Source organism: Chrysochloris asiatica, unplaced genomic scaffold (assembly GCF_000296735.1).
Source record: "Chrysochloris asiatica unplaced genomic scaffold, ChrAsi1.0 scaffold00028, whole genome shotgun sequence".
NCBI lineage: Eukaryota > Metazoa > Chordata > Mammalia > Afrosoricida > Chrysochloridae > Chrysochloris > Chrysochloris asiatica.
Window position 1 is genome coordinate 4,909,165 of NW_006408546.1, and position 10,674 is coordinate 4,919,838.

The 10,674-nt window shown below is 38.8% G+C and overlaps 1 protein-coding gene across 1 annotated transcript in view; it reads right to left on the reverse strand.

Annotated features, from left to right (window-relative positions):
• Positions 1 to 10,674, reverse strand: part of MRPL3 (mitochondrial ribosomal protein L3) — a 66,357-nt gene that overhangs the window by 25,222 nt on the left and 30,461 nt on the right. Inside the window, exon 7 of the mRNA XM_006840022.1 lies at positions 7,479 to 7,587. Coding sequence (XP_006840085.1) covers positions 7,479 to 7,587 — 109 coding nt within the window. The remainder of the gene's footprint in view (positions 1 to 7,478; positions 7,588 to 10,674) is intronic.

Here is a 10,674-nt window from a genome sequence, read left to right on the forward strand (position 1 = left end):
GCATTTGAATTAAGGTGTTGGCGAAGAATGCTGAAAATATTGTGGACTGCCAGAAGATCAACCACCACTCATCTGTCAGTTTGTCATACTGTGGTGACTTGTGTGTCGTCGTGACTCTGGAAGCTATGCCACAGGTCACCCATGGTGGACAGGTTTCAGCTGAGCTTCCAGATAAAGACAGATTAAGAAGAAGGAGAGACAGACTACTTCTGAATATTTAGCAACTGAAAATCTTATGAATATCAGTGGAACACTGTCAGCACCAGAATTCTGAATACTGAAACATGATGAAGAGCACCAGAATATAGTGCCGGAAAGTGAGCCCCTCCGGTCGGAAGGCATTTAAAATACAACTGGGGAGGAGCTTCCTCCTCAAAGCGGAGCTGACTGTGATGACGCGAATGGAGTAGACCCTTCGGAACCTTCATGTGCTGATTTGGTACAACTCAAATTGAAGAGAAACAGCTGTAAACAGTAGAGGTTCCATTAAAATTTGGAACACAGAATGTATGAAGTATGAATCTAGGAGATTTGGAAACTGTCAAAAACAAAATGGACCACATAAAGATCAATAACTTAGTCATTAGTTAGCTGAAATGGACTGCCATTCTGAATCTGACAATCACATGGTTTACTATGCTGGGAATGACAAATTGAAGTGGAATGGAGTTGCAATCATCATCAAAAAGAATACATTAAAATCAGTCATGAAGTACAATGGTGTCTGTAATAGGAAAATATCCACACCCCTACAACATGAGGCTTTCTGCTCCCGTAAAGATTTACAGCCTCAGAAACCCTGTTCAGTGTTGCTATAAGTCGGAAACGACTCAACGGCACTTAACAACAACAACAACAAGGAAAACCAATTAATAGCAATATTATTCAAATTTATGCACCAACTACTAAAGCTAGTGATGATGAAACTGAAAAATTCTATCAGCTTCTTAAATCTGAAATTGATCAAGCACGCAATCAAGATGTATTGATAATTACTGGTAATTGGAATGCAAAGGTTGGAAACAAAGAGGAAGGATCAGAAGTTGTAAACTATGATCTTCGTGATAGAAACGATGCTAGAGATCACATGATAGAATTTTGCAAGATTAACGTCTTCTTCATTACAAGTACCTTTTAAAAACAACATAAACAGTGACTGGCTATACACATGGACCTCACCAGATGGAATACACAAAAATCAAATTGACTACATCTGTGGAAAGAGACAAAGGGTGAGCTCCATATTAACAGCTAAATCAAGACCAGGGGCAGACTATGGAACAGACCATCAACTGCTCATATGCAAGTTCAGGTTGAAGCTCAAGAAAATTAACACAAGTGCACAAGAGCCAAAATACGACCTTTAAAATTTTCCACTTGAATCATCTGAAGAACATATTTCATGCATTAGACACTAAAAACTGAAGACCAAAAGAGTTATGGGATGGTATCAAGAACATCATATAGGAAGAAAGCAAAAAATCATAAAAAAGACAAAAAAGAAGGGAAAAAACAAAATGGATGTCAGAAGAGACTCTGAAACTTGCTCTCCAGTGTAGAAATGCTAAAGCAAATGGAAGAAATCAGGATGTAAAAGAGCTGAACAGAAAATTTCAACGGTCACCTCAAGATGACAAAGCCAAATATTATAACGAAATGTGCAAAGACCCAGAGTTAGAAAGCCAAAGGAGAAGAACACACTCAGTATTTCTCATGCTGAAGGAAAGGAAGAAAAAAATTCAAGCCTTGACTTTTAAGGAAGTCCAAGGTGCATTAAAGACACTGGCAAAGAGCAAGGTGCCAGGAATTGATGGAATACAAATAGAAATCTTTCAACAAAGTGATGCAGCCCTGGAAGCATACACTCATCTATGCCAAGAAATTTAGAAGACAATTACCTGGCCAACTGACTGGAAACGATCCATATTTGTGCCTATTTCAAAGAGAGGTGACCCAACGGAATACAGGAATCATCAGATAATATCATTAATATCCCATGCAAGTACAATTTTGCTAAGGATAATTAAAACATGACTGGAAACATACATTAACAAAGCACTTCCAGAGGTTCAAGCTGGATTCAGGCAAGGCTGTGGAAAGATGGCTATCATTGCTGAAGTCAGATGGATCTTGGCTGAAAGTAGACAATACAGAAAGATGCTTACCTGTGCGTTATTGTCTATTCAAAGAATTTCAATTGTGTGGATCATGACAAGCTATAGACAACATTGTGGAGAACGAATATCCTAGAACACTTAATTGTGCTCACAAGGAACATAGACCTTGAGGCAGTAATTTGAACAGAACAAGGGACCACTGAATGGTTTCAAATTACGAAAGGCGGGCACCAGGATTGTAGTCTTTCACCATACTTATTCAATCTGTATGCTGATAAAAAAAATCCAAGAAGATGGATTATATGAAGAAGTACATGGCATGAGGATTGGAAGAAGACTTACTAACAACCTACGATATGTAGATGGCACAACCTTGTTTGCTTAAAGTGAAGATAACTTAAAATACATACTGATAAAGATCAAAGACCATAGCCTTCCATATGGGTTGCACCTCAAAGTAAAGAAAACAAAATCCTCACCACTGGACCAATAATCAACATCCATATAAATGAAGAAAAGCTTGAAGTTCTCAAAGATTTCATTTGCTTGGATCAGCCATCAGCACTCATGGCAGCATCAGTTAAGAAATCAAACGACATATTTCATTAGACAAATCTACACAAGATCTCTTTAAAGTGTTGAAGAGCAAAGATATCAGCTTGAGGAGTAACATGTGCCTAACCCAAGCCATGGTATTTTCAATAACCTCATATGCATATGAAAGTTGGACAGTGGATAAGAAAACTGGAGAAAAACTGATACATTTGAGTTATGGTGTTGGAGACTATTAAAATTACTATGGACTGTCAAAAGAACAAACCAATTTGTGTTGGAAAAGTACAAACCAGAATGCTCCTTGGAAGCCAGGATGGCCTGAATTCGTCTTGTATACCTGAGACATATCAGACAGGACCAGTCCCTGGAGAAGGATATCATGTTTGTTAAAGTAGAGGGTCGAAGTAAAAGAGAAGACTCCCAATGAGATGAACTGGCACAGTGGCAGCAGCAAACGTAGCAAAGATTGTGAAGTTGGAGCAGGACCGGACAGTGTTTTGTTCTGTTGTACACAAAGTCACTAACAGTGAGTACCAACTTGATGGTACCTAACAACAACAATAAGATCAAACATCTGTTTTGGAAAAAGTATACCCAGACTGATCATTGAAGGGCAGATGTAAAGACTTCATCTATCTTTTTTTTGACATGTTATCATAAGGTACAAGTTCCTGGAGGAGGGTATCATGTTTGTTAAAGTAGAAAGTTAGTAAAAAAAGAGGAAGAAATGGATTTAAAGAGTGGCAGCAACAATGGGCTCAAACCTAAGAACTGTGAGGATGATGCAGGAAGGAGCAGTGTTCTGTTGTGCACAGGGCTGCTATGAGTGGGAACCAATTTGATGGCACTTAACAACAATCATCTAACCCAATTTAAATTCTTATTTTGTTAACTACCTCAATCATGTTCTTTATAATAGTTGGCCTGTCTCATTAGTCTCCTTTAGTCTGGAATAGTTCCTTAGTCTTCTCAGTATCCTATGATACTGACGTTTCTTTTTAGGGACACAAACCAATTATGCTGTAGAATAGTGCTCACATTCAGAAGATGCATTGCTGGCAGAACACCACAGAACCTCCTTCCTAGAATCCTATCAGGAAGTACATTATGTTGTTTTGTCCCGTTATTGGTGACACACAGGTTTGTTCATGTACTTAATAGTATATTTACTAAGCTAATCATTCTAGTTATTCTTCAAAATTAATAGGTACTTTGCTGAGTATGCAAGCATGTCCTCATTAAGCTTTCTCCTACTGGTTTAAGTATCTATTGATGATTCCTAGTGGAATCAATTACTATGATGGCTGTCAAAGAGTGATATTCTAACTCCACCATTCCTTCTACATTAGTTGGCATTCTATTTCAAGGAAGAGTTTTCCTTTTCTCCCTTTTCTCTCCTAGTCATTACTGCTATCAGTGTGAAATAATGGATTTTAACTTCATCCTATGAATTCTGTTATGACTAATTTTTTGTTTGTGTGAAACTCAAACTATTTCAGTTTTGGTCAGTGGGAGTCTATTTAAGTTGGCGCCTGTGTCCTTTCGATGCACTCATTTTTAAAGCACATCTGTGCTTCTTTGCATGAGATTTCCAGGTTCATCGATTATTCTTTCTGTCTCACGTCTGAAAAGGAGCCCTACTTCCTTGCAGTGGAGAATGGTGTTTAGAAGTCAAGATTGGCCTCTAGGCATGCTCACTACTACTGGGATGTCTCTGACTTTAAATCCCTTCAGAAGACGGAGCTATGATATAAAAACAAATATTTACACGTAAGTTCTTATTTTTCTTCATTCTCTTCCTTCTTTACAAACACACAATAGAGTCATACTGATAGCTGTAATAATTTAATTCCACATCACAGGGTTCATTTTAATCTCCCCCTACTTCATATTTTGAACTCCCTTCTTCCCAACAGGAATGGGTTTCTCATTACCCATATATTTATTCATCTGCACAATACTGCATTGATACAGCTATAGTACTGCAAACATAAACCTTTCAACTACAATCCAACATTTGTTAAGAGTACATTTTTAATTTATACTGAAGATACACAGCCAGAGAATTGTGATCAAGTTACATGAATTAGTAGCCCTACCCCATTCCGTATGGTTATGCTATTTACTTGAATTAGAGGTAGGCACTTATATTCACTTTCTAATTATATTCATTTTGGATTTTCTCCCTCACCTGTGTTTTTATCTAAAAAATGTTTTAAACATCAACATGATTCCCAAAGTAAAAACCATAACGAATGTATTGCAGGCCAAGTGTCACCTGTGTCACACTAAGCCCCTCCAAATCATTCCCACCCATTCCTTGTAGACAACAATCTCATCAGCTTCTGGCTTATCCTTCCAGTTCTTTTTGCAAAGCAAATAGATGCATGCCCATCTATTTGCCAGAAAATGTCTTTGCTTCATAATGACCTTCTCATTCTTTTCCTTTTCCCATCAGCATAGTACCCTATTGAGCATATGCATTATTCACCTGAACTCCTAGGTATGGCCATTTACGCTCACAATTACAAATACTACTACACTGAGAAATTCTGTGCAAATGCATGTGCTGTACTGTTAGGAAAGTATCTTCAGGGTTAATTCTTAGAACTAGGATTGCTGGACCAAAAGGTATATGCATATGTACTTCTGTTGTTGTTAAGTCCAGTTGACTCCAACTCATAACATTCCCCCTGTGCAGGGTTTCCGAGGAGATGGCCTGTTTGAACTGCCAACCTTATGGTTTGCAGTCTAGTGTTGATCCTACATGCCACACAAGGAGTCTGTAGCTCTGCTAGATACTGTCAAATTCCCCTCCATAAACACTGTACCATTTTGTATTCCCACTAGCACTGTATAAAAAAGAGCCTATTTTACTACATTTATTTTTTTTCCATAGAGTTTGATAATACAATTTGTAAGGTGAGAAATTAGTAGCTCAAGGTAGCTTTAATTATTATGTGAGGAGTAAAACATACTACCAATTTCTTGAGATTGACCTTTAATTACTCTGATGGTCCAAAGAAGAACAAAACACCTCTTGGACTCTTTATACTGTATCTCTGTAGAGTCAGAATGGATTAGCAATAAAAAGGGTATGTTTCCATTTCCTGTGCTTTTATTATTTACTTCTTTATTTCTTTTCTACCGTGGTTCCCTTGTACCATGGCACTGCCTTTACTAAACTTCCCAATTGTCTTCTTTAATGTAAAAACAAATCTGTGAAAGAACCAGTGTACCAGATGGAAGGACATTCAAATTTTTTACCTGTGGCGGGGACTTCAGAGCATAGGGTGGGAGACAAAGAAGGGAATGAGAAAGTAGGCAGAATGAGAACACTGGTTGGAAGTATGTGGGACATAACGAAATGATTCCAGCCTAGCTCCTGCTAAAAAGAATTGTGATGAGCTTAACCCTACGACGTTCAATAGACTCCTGTGAACCCGGGTGGAGACATGGTCGGCCAGCAGTGTGGCAAGATCTTGGGCCTAGCAGTCTGGGGACTCTTGGGCCCAGAGTCAGTGACATAGCCACAGAGGACTAGAGTGGAGAGTGAAGCATCCAGTTGATAAGATGAGAGGGCATATGCACAAGAACACCCACACTTGACCTGGTTTCAATGACTGGATGACTAGAGCTCAACCAGAAGAAGAAAGAAGAAGAAAAAAAGAGTAATCTGATACAATTTGATGAACTTGACCTACACCTATGGATGCAGTAGGTCAAAAGAAGGAACAAATATTTACAGCAAGGATCATTCCCACCCCCTCCATACACAGAGTAGACAGGGATGGGCAACTTGGACATTGGCTACCCAAAGTAGGTGGGTGGGGGGCTACAAAGGCAAGAAGTGAATGGCTTACAAGTTTTCAAGAGGGAACATAGATTCAGAGGGTGTGAAGGAAGCTAGAATCTCCACTGAGTAGTATACAATCTGTCTAGGTGGGGCTGATGAAATGAAATGCGGATATGTCTCTTGTGATACAACAGTGAATAATTGTTATCAGGACTGATTTTGAGGGTTGGAAATGTAAAGGTAGATGTTTTATAGCAAGGAGGGGAGTGACTGACTTTGCAGCGTAGGAGCGGAGGTCCCTGGGACCATCAAGGGAGAACGTGAACCTACCCAAAGAAGCAGTGATGCCTGAGATAGAGGCAGAGATGATGACATGGAGAAATGGAGCAGCTGGGGACTTTAGACCCAGAGAGGGAGAGGGCCTTTGTGCTGATGACTGGGGGGCTGGGGGGCAGGCTTGTAGGATATACCCTTTGGTTGGTTGATGATGCATGGAGGGGATTGTAACCATGGCAATGAAAGGATATACGATACGATGAATGTAAACCTAATGTTCTCCCATGTAAACTATCACATAATTCACAATAAAACATTAAAAAAAAAAAAAAAAGAGACTCTGACTCAGTAGGAGTAGAGTGAGGCCAGACATCTAGAAATCTGCATTTGTACCTAGCATAAGCATTTAGGACACAGAATGACTCTTTACATTTATCAAAAAGATGTCATACATGTGCGTAAAAATAAAGAAGCCCTAATGCAGTGATAGCTCAGTTAAATAGATTTTTAAATAGTTGATTATTTCTTGGTATGTATTTAGTAAACATAGATACTTGGTATGCAAAAAAAAAAAAAAAAATTGTTAGCCCAGACCTATAAAAGTGTCAGAGCACGGGACCCATCTAGAGGACCTATCTAGCGTCAGACTGAAATTTTATGACTTGATCTCAAGGCCAGACGGAAACATTCTATGTGCAGAAGTTGAATATTTAACATTACTATGTTATACTTACACCAGTTGAAATAGCTCCAGGCCTCCTGTGGGTTTTCGTTTGACCATGAGTAGCAGGTTGGCCTTTAAATCCCCATCTTTTCATGACACCTTGAAAACCTTTACCAATACTGGAACAAAACAAACATCAGAATTTACATAATGAACAGAGCCCACAATATTCCCCTTTGTACACTTTCTTGATAGTACCTTAGGGTTTTAACTAAGCTTCTTATCTAAATAACTAGAGAAGTCTATACAAGTAAAACTGCAAAGGAATATTCCTTTATCTCTGTCCTGAGTTGCACCCCTTCCTGGAGTCCCGTCATCTATAAAACGATTAATTCAAGATATGACAAAACAGCAAGCAAAGAACAGGGAGTTTCATCTGAGCAAGGAATGTTATCATCACAATCCTATTAAGACAACACAGTAAAAGTGGCAAAATTCCAAAATATTCATAATTGACAAGTAGTGTAGCGGTTATCAATCGGGTTGTGAACCGTAAGGTCAGCAGTTCAAAACTACCAGCTGCTCCTCGGGAGAAAGATGAGGCGTTCTGCTCCCGTAAAGATTTACAGCCTCGGAAACCCTGTGCAGGGTAGCTATGAGTCTGAACCGACTCCCAGGCACTTAACAACAACAACAGGGACTTCAAAGATCCCCACCTCCTGGATTTCATGCCCTTGTGTAATCTCCTCCTGCTGAATTTGGTCTAGTCTAGTGACTTGCTTTTAATGAAGAAACGGCAAAATTGATAAGATGTCTAGATTAAGGTAAAAAGATACTGTAGCTTCTGTCTTGGTGTTTTCTTGCTCCACAAGGTTGGCAGTTCAAACCTAACAGTGCTCCTTGGAAATCCTATACAGGATCACTATAAATCGTAACTGACTCAACGGCACTTAATAGTAACAATAGCAACAAAAAAGAGTTCTGGTGTGATGCTGTAGGATAAGCATTGGACTGCTCTAACCACAAGGTCAGTGGTTCAAACCTACTAGTAGCTCCTTAGAAATAATATATAGAGTCATTATGAGTTGGAACCAACATCAACAACAACAACATAAACAAAGCTCTGAAGAAAAGCTGAGTTATTGTAAACTGTCCTATGAAAAGGCCCATGTGGCAAGGATGTTGTTGGCCAAAAACTATTAAGGATCTAGAGCAAGAGCTATATGAAGGGGCTTAGAAGCAGCACATCCACAAGTCAAGCCTAGAGATGACTGGAGACTATAAGCGATTGTGAGCTAGAAGCACAAGCTAATAAACTCTATTTTGAGTCCTGACCACAAGAATTTAAATAACTGATGTTCACTGATTTAAGCCATTATGTTTTAGGATAATGTCTTATGCATCACTAGATAACTAATACAAAAATCAACCTAAATAAAACAATAATGCCTTAAATGCTGAATCAATTTTACTTTTAGAAGCTATCTCATGAATTTTTCTCAAGGTTTGAACAGGAAGCCAATGGAGCAATACATCAGAGAGTAACAATTTTCTTAAATGTCTAATCTCAATTTTTAAATGCAATCACTTATTTTCAAATTCTATTAACTAGAGAAACATTTTGAGAAGCAAGTAGCAGGTAAATGACAGTAAGGTTCAAACATTAAAGTTTGTCGCTGAATGTCAAATATATAGATACCAATCATAAAATGAAAAGATTATAAAGGAATTATAAGCCTGTAAAGGAAATATTTTTATATTCTCTAAGACAAACCATTTTTTTCACCTTTCACTAGATAATATGCTAACTATTTTTAATGTAATATAACAAAACAAACTATTATTAAATAGGCAATGCATAGCTCAGACCATTTATAAAAATGCCAAAACACGATAATTATGAAAACACCTTTTTCCAACAAGGATTTGTACTTAATGAAGAATTATCAGAGAGCAATGACTGAAGTAAGCCCATATGAATAATATGCTGTTTTATATAACTCAAGAATTCAAAATAGAAACAATTACAAATTATATGTAGACTATCTGTGGTGGTGTGTAGGATCAGCATTGGCCTATGAAACACAAGGTCGGCAGCTCAAACCTACCAAATGTCCTCGGAAACCCTACACAGGGGGCTAAGAGTCTGAATCGACCCGACTGCACTTAACAACCACATAACACTGGTTATGATCAGATTATAGGCCAAAAGTCTAAGATAGGACCCTAAAATAATCAAATACTTAGAAGATATAAAGGCTGCTGTGGTAGCGTAGTGGTTATGAATCGGACTGCCAACCGCAAGGTCAGCAATTCGAAACTACCAGCCGCTTCACAGGAGAAAGATGAGGCTTTCTGCTCCCGTAAAGATTTATAGCCTCGGAAAACCTGTACAGGGTTGCAATGGGTCGGAACCGACTCAATGGCACTTAACAATAAGAATAACAGAAGTCTCTAAAGAGTCATATGAGTTTATGATTATGTGATGATAATCCTTGGTAAAGAACTCTTTAAAGCAAAAAAGGTGGGGTAGTGACAATATTGTTGTTGTTAGGTGGCACTGAGTCAGTACCGACTCATAGCAACCCTATGCACAACAGAACGAAACACTGCCCGATCCTGGGCCAACCTCACTATTGTTGCCACACTTGAGCCCATCGATGCTGCTGCCCCTTGGCCAATCCATCTCGCTGGGAGTCTTCCTATTTGTCTCTGACTCTCCACCTTAACAAACATGATATCCTTCTCCAGAGACTGGTCCCTCCTGACAATATGTCCGAAGTATGAGCTGAAATTTGGCCATCCTGGCCTCCAAGGAGCAATCTGGCTGCACTTCTTCCAACACAGATCTGTTGTTCTTTTGGCAGCCCATGGTACTTTCAATATTCTCCTCCAACGCCATAACTCAAAAGCATCAATTCCTTCCGTATTCATAGTCCAGCTTTTGCATGCATATGAGGTTACTGAAAATACCATGGCTTGGGTCAGGTGCACCATAGTCTTTAAGCTGACATCTTTGCTCTTCAACACTTAAAAAGGTCTTGTGCAGCAGATTTGCCTAATGCAACACATAGTTTAATTTCTTGACTGCTGCTTCCGCGAGTGTTGATAGTTGATCCAAGAAGAATGAAGTCCTTGACAACTTCAATCTTTTCTCCACTGATAAGAATGCTGTTTACTGGCCTAGCGGTGAGGATTTTTGTTTTCTTTACATTGAGATGCAATCCACACCGAAGGCTGTGTGCTCTTTGATCTTCATCAGTAAA